General features: G+C 32.7%; 3 protein-coding genes across 3 annotated transcripts; 2 read left to right on the top strand and 1 right to left on the bottom strand.

Annotated features, from left to right (window-relative positions):
• Positions 1 to 2,133: 2,133 nt before the first annotated feature.
• LOC130644280 (uncharacterized protein KIAA2013 homolog) lies at positions 2,134 to 7,328 on the bottom strand. The gene is made up of 4 exons (XM_057449819.1): positions 5,725 to 7,328; positions 5,356 to 5,549; positions 4,584 to 5,093; positions 2,134 to 3,231 (listed from the first exon to the last, which is right to left on the bottom strand). The coding sequence occupies exons 1-4, from the start codon at positions 6,041 to 6,043 to the stop codon at positions 2,392 to 2,394; spliced, it is 1,863 nt and encodes a 620-aa protein (XP_057305802.1). The 5' UTR covers positions 6,044 to 7,328; the 3' UTR covers positions 2,134 to 2,391.
• Positions 7,329 to 7,857: 529 nt separating this feature from the next.
• On the top strand, positions 7,858 to 10,818 carry LOC130645915 (uncharacterized). The gene is made up of 2 exons (XM_057452040.1): positions 7,858 to 9,292; positions 9,353 to 10,818. The coding sequence occupies exons 1-2, from the start codon at positions 7,858 to 7,860 to the stop codon at positions 10,816 to 10,818; spliced, it is 2,901 nt and encodes a 966-aa protein (XP_057308023.1).
• A 1,260-nt stretch (positions 10,819 to 12,078) lies between these two features.
• On the top strand, positions 12,079 to 12,978 carry LOC130644278 (protein AMN1 homolog). Its single transcript, XM_057449817.1, has one exon. It carries the CDS (start codon positions 12,125 to 12,127, stop codon positions 12,887 to 12,889), a length of 765 nt encoding a protein of 254 aa, XP_057305800.1. The 5' UTR covers positions 12,079 to 12,124; the 3' UTR covers positions 12,890 to 12,978.
• The last annotated feature ends 2,800 nt before the right edge of the window (positions 12,979 to 15,778 follow it).

Below are 15,778 nucleotides of genomic sequence, written 5' to 3'. Positions count from 1 at the left end.
ATTCGCGAAAGTTTGTTTACGCGAAAATAACCTTTTATCTTCGATTCGCTAACATTTTTTCCGTGAAATTTGTTCCAAAAACCGTGAAAGTAAAAGACGCAGATTGTTAGTTGAGCTATTTGTAGTTTATATAGTTTTTATAAAATAATAATCAAACTAGGACATTTTTAAATGCTGAGTTACGCCAATTATTAGTTTTGATGATAAGGTTGTTTATTTATTTTAAATTTTTCTAAATAGAATAATATAGAATTTGCGTAAAATAACAAATCAAACTTAGGGTTGTTTTTGGTATATCGAACTATGAATCCCTTGTGTCGGAGCTTTTAAGTGTAAATAATCCTCCAGATGTAAAATTACGCAAAAAAAAAACGGTCTTTAGCCTTAACTCTTGCGATATTTTAACGAGCTAGTGGCAAACGAGCCACGTCTAAACAACGCACCGTGTTAAGCCTGTAACACTTTTAAACTTTTGGCGTTAATTTTTTTTTATTTCTATCTTCTGTCATTCCTTGATGCTATTTCAAAAATTTAAATGGTTTGTAATTCGAGTTTACTTTGCATTATCGATGATCTTACTTTGGTGCAGATAAAGAATGTTAACTGGGCGTCAAGAAAAGACGCTTAGTGAAATTCAAACTTAAGTTTCTCAAACCTGCCTTTTGACAAATTTTACATCCGATCTAATGCAATCCGCCTCAGAACAGGTTTGAAGCAACATAAGTTTATTTGTGGAGACCTTTACGTAGCGAACACATCTCTGTAGCAGACAATTTTTTTTGCGGCACCGATGGTTACTGTTTCCCTGATCTTTAATAACATAACGTAAACTTTCCACATGGACGTATTCAAGCATTGGACGCTTTTAAAAAAAGTTGAACGGTTCTTATTATTAAAAAATCCTTGGCTTTTGTCTATTACACATGTTCAGATTTCGCAATTTAACAAATCGTTTACAATACCAATAGACCTATTTCCATATCCATTTTGTTCCGCGAAATATGAATGCGAAAATGCAGAATAACATAAAAACGAGATTAGTTATGAGCAAATTTCGGGATGCTGGTTGTTTACACGCAAGTTTGAAGACCGAGCAAAATCACTGGACAATTTCATTTGCCAGAAAAATATCAAGATGGTAACTCTCTGAATACAAAATTTAAGAATTAAGATATCATCCCTTTAGTAAACCCTATATTTTGGAAGTTTAAATAATCTTTTTTACCAAATACAATCTACGATAGAAGCCTAAAATGTAACACAAATAAGCAAGAGCACTCCAAGGAAAATTTAAAGTTCAACTTTCCCCACCACGTCAAATTAGTATCCTAATTCTGAAACAAATGTGTAAAAATTTGAGTTATAAATACTTCCAAAACTACTTCCATTTGGGAAAAAATAAACCGGGTAAGGCACACAAAAGGTCAACTCAACTACTATTTTAAAAGCACTGACAGTAAAGCCTGACTAATGTTATTTTCACAGATGTTGTTTAAAAAATAAGGTACACTCAATAACTGGAGTTACAGGATATATACCAGCAACATCACCAATTTTGGTAAACAGCTTGAAATTTTACGTTTGTTTCAAACAATTCAACCAGCCAACTGGCTAGCTACCCATATTGTATTCAGAGCTAGCTATTACCTAGCTCATTAAACACTAAGAATAATAAACAAAAGCATTAGAACGGCCCAATGATACATGCTATTATCCCATATTATCACCAAATGTTAATAACAATCTGTATGAAAAATTAAATTTGCAAATATTGCAAGTAAACAAACCATATCTGCACTACTTCGCTGCAAACTAAAATTTTTGCTCATAACTAATCTCGTTTTTATGTTATTCGGTAATTTGGTATGTATATTTCGCGGAACGAAAATGGATATGGAAATAGGTCTATTAAACTGATGGTGTATGTTCGTTAAAATGATCTTTTATATTGGGTAGCGGGAAAGCTGTGTTCGCACACTTTTATTTTCATGTGATGTCTCATTTATTTTTAAATTTAAGTCCAATCTTGTTTCTAGTTCTTAACTAATTAAAAAAACTATTTATAACATTGTAGATATTTCATTTGCAAGGAAAAAAATAGCAAAATAAATGTAAAACATTTCACACTTGATATTCAGGTGCTCCTTTTAAGCATAATTTATTTTCAGAGAGAAGATATAAATTCGCAAGACGTACTAAAATATACAAGGAATAATTCTCAGTAAACGCTCCAATTTTTACACAATGAAAATGTCGTAGGAGCGAGTATAAATAAAGAACTAAAACATTAATGGTTTACAGGCACAGTTTTGATAATAAATTTGACAATTGAGTGTTACTGAGTTGCAATTAAAATTATTAAAAATAGAACATAAAAATAAACAACAAATATCAGCTAGAAAATGGTGGCCGTCTTCTTCCGGGTCCACGGTCCTTTCTACATTCATTATAAATCATTTTGACAACAATCACATGGAAACTAACTATCAATATTACAACAGCTAACCAAAATTTTGGCGACAGTTTTAAATGATGAACCTCTAAATGTGATTGGTGCGCTGTTTTGGCATTTTGTATTGCTTTCTTCATGAAGTCCGTTGTACCAATTTGTTCTAGTCGTGTCCGATTAGATGATATGAAAAACAGTGGTGTCACAGGGTCGGTAGTATGGACAGGAAATTTTAAAACTGTGTTACCAAGTTCGACAACCCTATCACATCCTGTCGAGCAGCCATAAATAACCGGTTTATGCCTCCCCGTACACGTGACTAGCAATGTCCGGTCTGAAGTTTTTCTATTAACGTAAAGTTGAATATCAAGAACATCATACGAATGAAATTGCTCCAATGATAAACTTCGAATTGAAATGTTGGATACCAAGTTCAGTGGATTCATTGCTAATTCGATCTGTTTATCATGATAATGCAGACCAAGAAAACTTAACACCATTGACTCTCTAACTAAAAACAAAGTTGTGCCAGAGATGCAACCAGAAGTTTCGAATAATCTTCTCCACACTGTTCTTTGGCGATATAGCGATTTAACGCTAGATGGTATGACCCAAAGATCAGCATTATGTATCGTGGGAGAGCCTTTATAACACTCTGTCTTTTTGTGGGTTGGTTCTGAACGATTGTACTTTAAAGATGAGTACATATAATACTCAGTTAAGTTGACATGAAGAGACGATGGAGAGTCTGGATCTCCATCTGACCCGATACTGACTCCAACCTACAATTCAACATGAAAAATTAACTATTCCAAAGGAATTTTCGAAAGTCCAAAACAATTGCGAAATCAAGGTAATTTACTTTCGCATTATGAAATAAATAAATAATCCTGAAATTAAAAATGCAAAAAAGTACAAGCAGATACGTCGCAAAAAAAAAACTTAAATAGTTCACTTGCGAACAAAATTTTCGCCAAATATCATAAAATTACTGATTCGCGAAAATGCATTTTTTAAACCTTTGCGAAAATTTAATCAACTTAAGAGTCAATTAATAGCTAGATAAATACAATAGGAGGAAAGTGATATAAAGGAATTTATTTACGCAACAAAAGAAATTGCAGAAAAAAGTTCACGAGACACGACAAAAAAGTCGGCAAAAAGTGACTAAATTTTGGCTAGGTGACTAATATTTTTGTCGACATTTTATTACCGACCAAACATTTTTGCCAACATTTTTTTCCGACCTAACTTTTTTTCCGACCATCTTTTTGCCGATTTTTCTTCCTTGTTGCCAATTTTTTATCAGTTTTATGCAATTATTCTTTATTAGTGGCTAAATTCAAAAACTTATTCGGCAAAAAGTGACTAAATTCAAAAATTTAGTCGGCAAAAAGTGACTAAATTTTGTCCAAGTGACTAATATTTTCGTCGACTATTTTTTTGCCGACTTTTTTTTTACCGATAAGGTATCAACATATTTCGCAAGAAATTGTCGCCACCCAGTCTTTTCAAATATTTTGGCCCAAATCGCGTATTCGTTTGTCTACAAAAATGCTTTTAACTTTTTCATTAACAATTCATAAAATTTTCACAAGCAGAAGATTAACCAGCAATACGGGTCTAAAGATAATGGCTTTTCTAAATATTTTTGTCCAATGAGAAGGTGTAGAAATTGCTGATAAAGGAGTAATGTAAGAACAAATCATAAAAAATGATTTTAGCTCCATATTGCGAAACGTCTTCTGCAGAAACTTTTGAAAGTAAAATAACCTGATTAAAACTTTTGAAAAGACAAAAGAATGTAAGAAAAACTTTTTTAAAAAAACGAGCCGTATGAATCGCTGCTATTCTTGTCAAAAAGTGTGTTGTTCATTTCATTTAGAAAGCGGGATAGAAATAGACAGTAGTAAACAATAGTCAGATAGATTAGAAAAAAGGGAATAAGTTCTCGTCTGAAATTCAATTTTAACGTTTTTGTGGAATTTACCATCCGGATTATTTTTTAGCAAAAATTTATTTTTATTAAAATTCTTGCGACTAAAATATAAGTCCTGGAATCAGCATTTAAGGCTTCTTTTAGTTAAAATGACAAAAAACCAACAGACACTTGGTGTAAGCTACCCAGTCTCACCTTCCAAATATCATTCCACGCATCTACATGCTGTTTGATAAGAGTGTCTGCAGATATATCTACCACATCCAATAGACGCTTCTTTACAGTATTTGACAAATCTATCTTTACTTCAGTAGTAGCAGATTTGCGTTTTCTTTCATCAGCTTTCTTTGACTTCTTTACAAGCTGGAACTGAGTGACAGACAAAACAGTCAGTTTATTTTGACTTTTCTGTGGCACTATGATTGTTGGTTGGAAATGAGAAAGACTAGAAAATACTTTTATTTCTTTCTCTTTCTGATCGCTAACATCCAACTTGCCATGGGCAACATTGTATGTAATATCGCCACTTTTAGTTTTAGCTTTTTGTATTGCAGCTCTCCAGCTTTTTTGACCAGCAGTATATTGCTTTAACTTTATAGTCACAGGTAATTTTCCACTGTTTTTAACTACAATGTCTTGAAGTAGTATATCCTGGTGCACTCTGTGAGCATAAAAGCTTTCTTGAACAACAATACAAGTCTTGTTCTTAAAATAAATAAATAAACATATATATAAAGTAGTGAACAATGTACCACATATTTAGCACCTTTTTTTAGAATTTTAAATAGCTTTTTCAAAAAAGTTTAAAATAAAAATTCAACAGAGCAATCATTCTCACAATGCAATTAAATTGAATCTATATTCACAAATTTTTTCAATCATCCACAATCAAGCATTGTTTTAATAGTTGCCCTACAGAAGTCCTTTCAATTATTCTCTATAAAATATGTCTGGGTATTTCACTTACCACAACATAACTTGTAAGTCTTTGTATCATACCTTCTTTTATGTTTAACAGGATAGCTTGCTGCATTGACGTAAATTTTTGGTCAATTTCAGGGAGAATAACAGGCACAAATGGAACGTCAATAGCTTCACTTTCAGTCATCACATAAAATTGCATTTTTTCCTTACTTATTGATAAACCAATCAAGCCGTTACCTGTAAGTTAAATTTTAATTCTGATTATAATAATCATTCTTTTGTTTCAACAGGCATGCAGTCTATTTTAAAAAGATACTGGCAATTCAAGAGACACATATCGCTAAAAAGGATAAATCCAACAAATCACATAAAATTTAGATTGTTTGTGTATTGAGATAAATCAAATAGTTACCAGTAAATGGAAAGAATTTATTTTCAGTTCTTGATTCTGGAATTTCTTTAAAAACAGCATCACTTTTTGCCATTAAATTCGACCATGACCTCAAGTGGAAGTCAAGACAAGAAGTAACACGGACCCGTTTTGTGGTTGTATGAAAATGTCGATGAGCTGGCAACATGTAAGATGACATCATATACAAGCATATAAAACCAAGAATTGAGAAAAACACCACTGTTTTTCGACTTCTGATGTTTTTTAATGTGCTAATGAGGACCATAATTGAGCCTTTAGCCCAGCTAAAGGCTTGCATCAGGACATATTTCAAAGGCATTTGTTAAGTACTTACAGCTATATACTGAAGCTTTTTATCTCATAAGTATATAAACAACATTCTGTAGTATGCATTTTAATTGCTAAAAGGAAAATGTTTTGGCCATGTTATTTCATATTCTTTGACATTTAAAATAAACTATGAGTAAGATGCACAATTTTCATTTTATAGAAGGCATTAACAATAACAGGGTCTAGGCAAAAAATTAAGCAACTTGTTTCTAGCAATCTACATCCAACCCCTGGACACTTTTCCTTGCCTGGCCATGAATTGAGAGTCTTTGATGTGTAAGAATTAAATTGTTTACCCACTTCTTTTCTGTACTTATGTAACCTGACAAGATTTATACTTCATGCTGCAATCAATTTACTAAACTGCCTTGTTAGATATATGTGTCCCCTGTGGCTACCATTTTAAGGTTTTGTGCAAGGGATGCACAAAACAGCTAATACTCAAAATATAAACTATAAAGACTTAAATAGATCAGCATCCTCTTATGTTATACTTTTACTTCCATGAGTGTTGCTTATTGAAGGGAGGTGCTTATTAAATGTTCCAACTGTTATGGGTGATAATTATTTGGGAATATCTTAATTAAGGTGCTTTAATGGTGAGTCCTAAAGTATTTAATGCTCATTTTGAGCTACACAGACACACCTTGTGCTTTTTCCAATTTTTCTGATTTTTTCTGCGCATGCGCAAAAAACCTGTAAAAACAAATTCTTCTGCTTGTTTATGGAATATTTTCACTGCAGTTGATTTACGTGGTCAATTCTCTTCATTGAACATTCACAGTTTGCCTACTAATAGACCCAGTTGTACATATTGTATAAACTTAAAAAATTTGCACCTTTTTAAAAATTTTGATGCTGAATTTAAATGTTTGTCAGAAAATTCAAGCATCAGTGTAGCTAGCAGTGTGCACCACAATACAATGTTTTTCAATGTAAAAAATGTCTTCCAGGCTTTGATTTCCCTTAGCGGCGATTTGACATGGACGTATGAATGTTACTAAGCCATGACCCCTCCTAGAAATAATAGACAGGGTAAATCCCCCGTCATTTGGGAGACTAGCCATGTAAAATATACACATAATATCTAGCTATCTCTATTTGGGTGCTTAGCAGCTATTTGAAAATCATTGTTTTCTTCGCTAGGGGATAATTCAAACTGTCAACTATTTTTAATATTGTTGAAGACCAATCCCATGTTTAGGTAAGTGACAATATCATTAGTCAATCAGAAAGAAATCCCAGCTGTTGGGATGCAACACAAACCCACACAGATGCAACGTGATAGCCATTTCACTGCCCAACGCGGAAAAATATACAGCCCTGACAATTTTCCGTGACCTGGGCAAAGATGATTATAAAAAGTGCTGACTCATCACAACAAATAAATTACAAGATGGGGCATATTATTTCTGGCGTTACGTGTAAAGTTGTATTACACTACGTTCGTGTGCAAATATGTTTTTAAAAAAACAGTCTCCCCTTCCCCAAATGTCAATATTCACTGTTTTAACAACAGTGCCTTGACGAACCTGACACTACCAACAAATTCAACACTGAATTGGGTTGGGTATTATACATCCCAACATCATTTCCTGTTATTAACTTTTAAACTGTTGTTTTATTTATTTATTTTAGCAACTGGCTAGTTCTGCTTTTAGTGTTTTTGAGTTTTACTGACTCTGCCTTTCCTCCTCTCGTTTGTTGTTTAGGGAAGGGGAAAGCCTATAGAGTCTGGTAAATAAACTTTTGTATATATTATAGCTTTTTGTTTTATGTCATTTTTGTTTTCTCTCTATATTTATGATAAATTATCCGTGTGGAATATGTGGGAAGTATGTAAACTGTAATCAAAAGGCAATTCAGTGTGATATTTGTGATTTCTGGATTCATATTAAATGTAATGGTCTCAACGTCAAGGATTATGAATCTCTTCAAAATTCTACCCAGAAATGGTTTTGCTGTAAATGTAATAATGAAATTCTCCCCTTTGGGATAAAAGCTCCCCCTCTAGTCTACGACAAGTCACTTTCTTCCCTTGAAATCAAAAAATTTCTTACAAAGCTTAATACTCTTAAAATCAATGACATCCCTGAAATGGGTGGTGTCAACTGCAAATATTATGATCCAAATGAATTCACTGACCTTCAAGTTACTTCTCATAAATTCTCCCTTTTCCATATGAATATTGCATCTCTGTCAAAACATCTTGATGAATTGAAGGTTTTATTACAACAACTTGGGCATGACTTCAGTATTATTGGTATCACTGAAACTAAATTCCAGATTAATTTCCCTTCTATTAATTGTGATCTACCTGGTTACTCCTTCACACACACGCCTACTGAAGGTGAAAAAGGTGGTGCTCTGTTGTATGTTTCTAATCACTTGCAATTTATTGAACGTCTTGATCTTGATACACTTGCATACAAAAGCAGTGAACTTGAATCTAAATTCATTGAAATTATACAGGCTAAAGATAAAAACATGATTGTAGGATGCATTTATAGACACCCCTCAATGTCTGTTGATGAGTTCAACAACCAATTTTTAATGCCCCTTCTTGAGAAAGCGTCTTCTGAAAATAAGCCAATCTTTCTCCTTGGTGATTTTAGTATTGACCTTCTAATGTCCGAATCGGTTAAAGAAGTTTCTGATTATATTAATATTACCTCCCAGTTTAATTTAATGCCTCATATAATTTTGCCCACAAGAGTCACTGAATCTACCAGCACAATTATAGATAATATTTATTTTAACTCTGCCAAGTGGGATACTTTGTCTGGTAATATTATTAATTCAATATCTGATCATTTCCCCCAGTTCTTGGTGTTAAGAGATTTGTTTGCTGTCAATCCGGCTCATGTATCTAATGATATTTATGCTCGTAACTGGAAAAAATTCAGTCATGATGCCTATCGCACTGAACTACAATATACGGATTGGGATGCTATACTTCAACCAAGCACAGATGATCCCAATGTATCGTTTGATAATTTTTACAACAGTTTCAACAGTCTTTTTGATAAATACGCTCCATTAAAAACGACTTGTAATAAAAAAAGTAGAAAAAGATCCAATCCTTGGATTACTAATGGTATCCTTACCTCTATTACTAAAAGAGACCTTTTTCATAAACGTTTTTTAAGAGAAAATGATCCATATTTTAAGTCTCTCTTGTTAGAGCGTTTCAAAAAGTACCGCAATAAAATTGTAACTCTGTGTAGATTGAGCAAGAGTAATTTTTTCAATAAATATTTTAGTGATAACCAAAAAAATATTGGCAACATTTGGAAAGGTGTTAAAAATATAATTTCTGTTCGTTCTTCTGCTTCTGCTTCTCCAACCTGTATGAACATTGATAACTTACCTGTCACTGATCCAGTGACAATTGCTAGCTCTTTTAATAATTATTTTTCATCAATTGCTGACAATATAAGAATGGGCATCCCATTCACATCAAAACATTTCTCTTCCTTCTTAAAAGATTCTGTTCCTAATTCAATGTTTCTTTCACCAACTGATGATATTGAAGTTCTCCATTGTATTTCTTCCTTGGACCTTGGTAAATATTCTGGGCCATTTAGCATTCCTGCCCAAATTTTTTCTACTGTTAAAACTGAATTATCTGTTCCACTCTCTAAACTTATAAATTTGTCTTTCACTTCAGGCATTTTTCCTTCTAATTTAAAAACTGCCAGGGTTATCCCTATTCATAAAAAAGGATCCAATATGGAACTTACAAATTATCGACCTATATCCTTACTTTCAAACATTGATAAGATATTTGAAAAACTTATATATAAACGGGTATATGGGTTTCTTGAAGCTAACAATGTCCTGTATAAGCAACAATTTGGTTTCAGAAAAAATTACTCAACCTGTCAATCACTAATGAATATCTCTCAAAAAATTATGGATGCTCTTGATAAAGGAAATTATGCATGTGGAGTGTTTATTGATCTCCAGAAGGCTTTTGATACTGTTGACCATGAAATTCTGCTTACAAAGCTTCATCATTATGGAATTCGAGGTAATGCTCTCTCTTTATTTAGGTCCTACTTAATAGGTTGCCAACAATTTGTGTCTTTAAATGGAGCTAGATCAGCAAATAATCTTACCAGACATGGTGTCCCTCAAGGCTCTGTTTTACGACCACTTTTATTTTTAATTTATATAAACGACTTGAATTGTGCGATTAACTATTCTATGGTACACCACTTTGCTGATGATACAAACCTCCTGCATTTCAGTGACTCTTTGAAACAACTGGCCAAACAAATGAATTTAGACCTCAAGCTTCTCTGCCATTGGCTGAATGCTAATAAGATTTCTCTTAATGCTAGCAAGACAGAATACATTATATTTAAACATGCACATAAACCTCTTAATTATGATTTTAGGCTTCTCATCAATGGTAAAAGGCTTATGCCTAGTGATTCTATTAAATATCTTGGTGTTCTATTAGATTCTGATTTAAGCTGGAAGACTCAGATCAATAATACTGTTGCCAAGCTCAAGAGGGCTAATGGAGCTTTAGCTAAACTTCGTCATTATGTGCCTCAAAATGTCCTTATCCTAGTCTACTATGCCATTTTTCATTCCCACCTGCAATATTGTAATCAAATTTGGGGTCAACCAAATAGTCTTGATGTTAATCGTATTGCTGTTTTACAAAATTTTGCTATCAGACTAATGACTTTTGAATCTCGAAGAGCATCATCTAATCATCTATGGCAACCTGGAAATCCTCAAATTCAATGATATTTTCCAGTGTCAGAACATTCTGTTTTTGCATAAGCTCTTTCATGATAAAATGCCTGCTACTATCCAAAATACTTTTGCGGTTGACTTCAACCATGCCCAGAGCACTAGTGCAGAAAAGGCTGGCTTGATCAATCTTCCTACTGTCAATACCGTTTGTTTTGGTAAAAATTCTATTAGATTTAACACCATTAAATCCTGGAATAAGATACAGACATCAATGACTAAAAAATTTGTTTCCATAGATTACTTTGGTCTAAAAAGTGATCTAAAGAAGTATTTTATTGCCTCTTATTAATTTGTAACAAATTTTCCCTTTGTTCTCACACGGTTCATTTATCTGTTGATTATATATGTTCGTGCCGTCTTGTGTGTCCTGTGCCGTCTATTGTACTCGTCCAAGGGTGGCCTTATCCTCGTCTTAGCTTCTGCTATTAGGTAAGGTCTCCCTTCAAAAATAGTTTGTTTGTTTTTTCTCTTCATATTAAAATTTATTTAATTATTTGAACTGTACAGCTATTTTTGATTAATAAAATTATCTTATCTTATCTTATCTTATCTGAATATGGGGGGGGGGGGGGGGGGGGGGTGACGAAGGTTGTTATTTCAAAAGAAGCTTAAAAACATAAAAATCAGGACGTTGTCCAAATATTTATGCATACAATTGTAGATTTCTATTTTTATCTTTTTAAAAATAAAATTGAAATAGTTATCTAGCAATGGGACTGAAAAAAAATAACCTTATCGTATTTTTTTGGATAGTTAATTAGTTGATTCCTCTCCTCCCTCCGCTGTTTTTGCTAGCCAAAAAAAATTTTAAAAAAAGGAAAACTAGAGCTAGCTATAGTTACCCCTAGCAACAACAATGTTAAAATATATGCCTCTTCTACCATGACAACATGGCTTTTTCAGGATTACTCTCTTTTCACATATAGCTAGCACTTTTGTCCATTTTTTATAATTTGCTTTCTAGGAAGTTTATATCAGTTTTGAAACAAGGCACAGTAAACACTGTGCCTTGTTTGTTGACTTTTTACCTATATTGTCATTCACATTCATAAGTAAAAACAAAATGAGGTTTAACTTTAACACTAATTTGGTGAGAAAATTTAGTGTTAAAGATTATTTACAATTTCTTTTTCTGTTTTGAAATAAAATGAGTAATAAATATTATTAATTACTGTTACAATGCACTTCAACGTGAAAATACATTTTGATTAATAGAACAGTTATAAGTAATCTAGTGCCTTTACTTCGTTTTCATTTGTTGTTGATACCTTTAGAGAATTGAAAGAAAGCAAGTGATATGGAATCATCAGGGCTGAGGTCCTTGGTCAAATTATCAACTGAAGTGGTTTTGGTCAATACAGATTTATATGCGTCTCAATTATATTTTCTTCCCATTAACATTAAAAACAACTTGTTATACTTGATGTCAAAAAGAGGATTACTGCGTGATAACAATGTTGGGTTTTTAGTGCATCAAGGTGTCACTGAGTTGGACTTAACTGAAAGTGATATTTCTGATAATGGCTTAGTTCAGCTCGAAAGATGCCCTAAATTGTCAAAACTCGACTTAAATTCAATTAGTGGTAAAAGAACTAACATATCAAGTCTTGGTTTGTTAAAACTGTTTAAAAGTCTAAAGTATTTACATATTGTATATTTAAGACGATGTGTTTTAGTTGATGACAGACCCATCACAGTGTTGGCAAAAAGTAACTTTCTGTCAGAGTTAAACTTGGGTGGATGTCCATTAATTACAGATAAAAGTGTTATAACATTGTCTCATTCATCTTCTCTAAAATGCATAAATCTATCCAGAACTAAAGTCACAGACAAAGGTCTTATTAGTTTAGCCACAGGCTATTGTAAGAATAATTTAAGAGAACTTCAAGTTAGCAACTGTCAGGAGGTAACAGATGTGGGAATAAAATCTTTGAGTCAAAACTGTGAAAGGCTGACTATATTAACCTTTCATGGTTGTCCTCATGTATCTGTTGAATCTAGTCTTAATATCGATGCCAACGAGAAAAAATCTATGAAAATGTTGACATGGACTATATATTAATGTATTCAGGTTTACTGATTCCACGAATCTAAGTTTGTTTAGCTAATTGTATTATTTTGAAACAATCAGAAAATTATTTTGTTAGTGAAGAGATTATGTGTGGAGCAAAATTCCAAATTTTCAAAATTAAGGTACAAGAAAAATCATATTTCATATTTTCCCACAAAAACATTTGTGACTAAAGAAATTAAAAAATGATGATATTTTCATTATTTAATTAGGTTATATGACATATGATATTATAATATGTTGTCACATTGCAGTTATATTGATGTAATTTTAAACAACGTTTTTGTAACTAAGCTTTCATTATTTAACAGTTAATCTGTTCACTTTGTCTTCATTGATATAAAGCAACGGATTGATATCGTGAAACAAGCGCTCTAGCTATTCGCGATAAATATCTTTTATACAGTTTGTTTCGTTGTATGGTGGCTATAACACAATCATACAATATACAATTGTATTTGATTAAAAAAACTACAAATCCAGTCGTGAAAAACCTATTTGCTATTGAGAGCCCTGCTGAAAAGAAAATTTTTTACAGAACATGTTTTTTATGTAAAATCTAACTTATTTCTACAATTAAGATTATGCGTTTGCGATCGCAATGCCTTTGAATGGAAAATTTGACTGTTTTCATTTAAAATAAGACCCCAAAGGAATTCGCTATTTTTTACGAAAATTAGTCCCCGAGAATATTATTTCGGAATTTGCCATTCGGAAAATTTGCTAAAAATAATTGTCGCGAAACATGGATTTTTTCTTCATTCCAAAAACGATTTCGTAAACCGTTATTTACCTATTTGTTTACGTTTAGCATTAAAACAGATACATGAATTTCTACTTCAGTATAATCTTTATGTTACGTCTCTTACAAAAAAATCTTTGAAACAGAATAAAAAGAGAGAAGAAATATTAACAACAAATTCTTTCTTCGCAAATTCACGAAATTTAGTTTTCGCAAAATACTTATATATATATATATATATAGATCTTGTGGACCAGGCTCTCTATCTGTCATGATGGGTACAAATGCTTTGTTCTTCATCTCCCATCCCCAATTTAATGGCTCAAAATCTGTATCCACGAGGTGTTACCAAATCTGCATTTGATGGTAGACTCTAAAACCATGATAGAATGCTGCCCTTGGCGATGGTGGCAGGATAGATGGATTAATGTTTGAACAACTTGACATAACCATATCTTCGTAATTACACCTACTTGATCCAGCTGACCTGTATCTTTCCAGCTGACCTGTATTCTTTCTTCAAGCATTGCTTCCATTTCAGATATTTATTATCTTTAATTATTTTTCTAACTAAGCTTTTCATTGATATATAATATGTCTATATACTAATTATTTCCGGGTTGAACCTATTTTTCTACAGGACTACACATCGTGCACATCGTGCGTATGTATCGTAAATGTGTTAGTCGTTTATATCCATACGTATCCAAGTTGACTTATATTGCTTCAAAAATCTGTATTAAGGTGTTAGGGTAATGTGATATTGACCAGTTGAGGCGTGAGGCTTGTCTGGGAGAAAAAGAGCTTAAATACAGTATATTGTAAATTTGCCAACTTTTATTCTAGAAAGTTTCATTTGTTTGTGCAGAGCCGTTGTAAAGTGTCTGCTAAAAGATGACCCTCGGTTTAGGTATTACTATACTCCTTACTTATCACATCCATGCGATCGCATAGGTTTAGTGTTTCCATAAAAAGTAAGCTTTAAAGTTAATCAAATATCCTCCGCTTTTGATACAGCTGATGTCAACTGTGCTTTATAAGGGTTTTTAATGTTAAGGAAGAAACTCCACCCTCCCTTCAATGACTCTTTATTTTGCCATGCCACGCAAATTTTTAAGTCCCATACGCCTTTTAAAATTGGTCAAATTTCAAGCCTCTGATGAAGTCACATAAGCAAAAACTAATTGCTGCCGTTTTGTTCCTCTCACATTTATGACGTAGTACAAGTATGTCAACTTTGACTCAATTTGGAAAAGCATATCAAGTCATATGTTCAAAAAACCACAGACCGAATAGAGAAGTTTTGGGAAAAAGAGGTTTTAACAATTACAGAAAGACACTGTGGCCTACGAGTGTCAACACAAGAAAGGTCACAGCAAAATAACGAAAGACCACTTGACATCTAGTTTTAGGTGCTTTTGCTAAATGCTTGCCTAAAATAACTATCTTAAAAAGCTTTAAAAGATTTGTACAGCTATTATAAAGTTACATCTTGGTAGACCGTGGAATGTCATTCAACGAATGTCGATTTAAAAAATTATAATACGAAACGCTCATAAAATTTGTCTCCTCCGGGTTTTGGTTTAACTTTTTTTTCAAAAGACCTTAAATAACCAAAAATCGAGAAATTAATCTCGTCACCGTAAGAATAACTTCTTCAGCTGGTATTTGCAAAGGTAACTGTTCTAATCGTCAGCCTGTATCAAAAACGCTGTAATAAGTACATCCTCGTCCCCAGGGTTTATTACCTATGCCAGGGCCGCTAGCCTTGATGTCAAAAAGGCAAAAATCCCTGGGCACGGGGTTGTAATAAGTACTAATAATTATTGGTAACAGTCATGACGTAATTAATATAATCTCTTAATCGAGATGTCACTTCTTTTTAACTTCATCCTCATTTCTTTAAAATGTTCTTTTCGCGCATTAAATTGTTCTGAAAAACACCAAGAATAACAAACTAACATATACTTGCTACTATCTCACAGCCTCGCAACTACTACGAGAATTATTATACAGAACCATTTTCAGAGAAAAACAAAAAATTTCATTCAGCTAATTCCTTTTCTGAAACTTTGTAAATAACAAGCATCGTGTTTTAAAATTGTTTATTTTTACTTAAATACCATCTCCTTACAAAG

This window comes from Hydractinia symbiolongicarpus, chromosome 5, assembly GCF_029227915.1.
Source record: "Hydractinia symbiolongicarpus strain clone_291-10 chromosome 5, HSymV2.1, whole genome shotgun sequence".
Classification (NCBI taxonomy): domain Eukaryota; kingdom Metazoa; phylum Cnidaria; class Hydrozoa; order Anthoathecata; family Hydractiniidae; genus Hydractinia; species Hydractinia symbiolongicarpus.
This window is presented reverse-complemented; position numbering and strand designations above follow the sequence as displayed.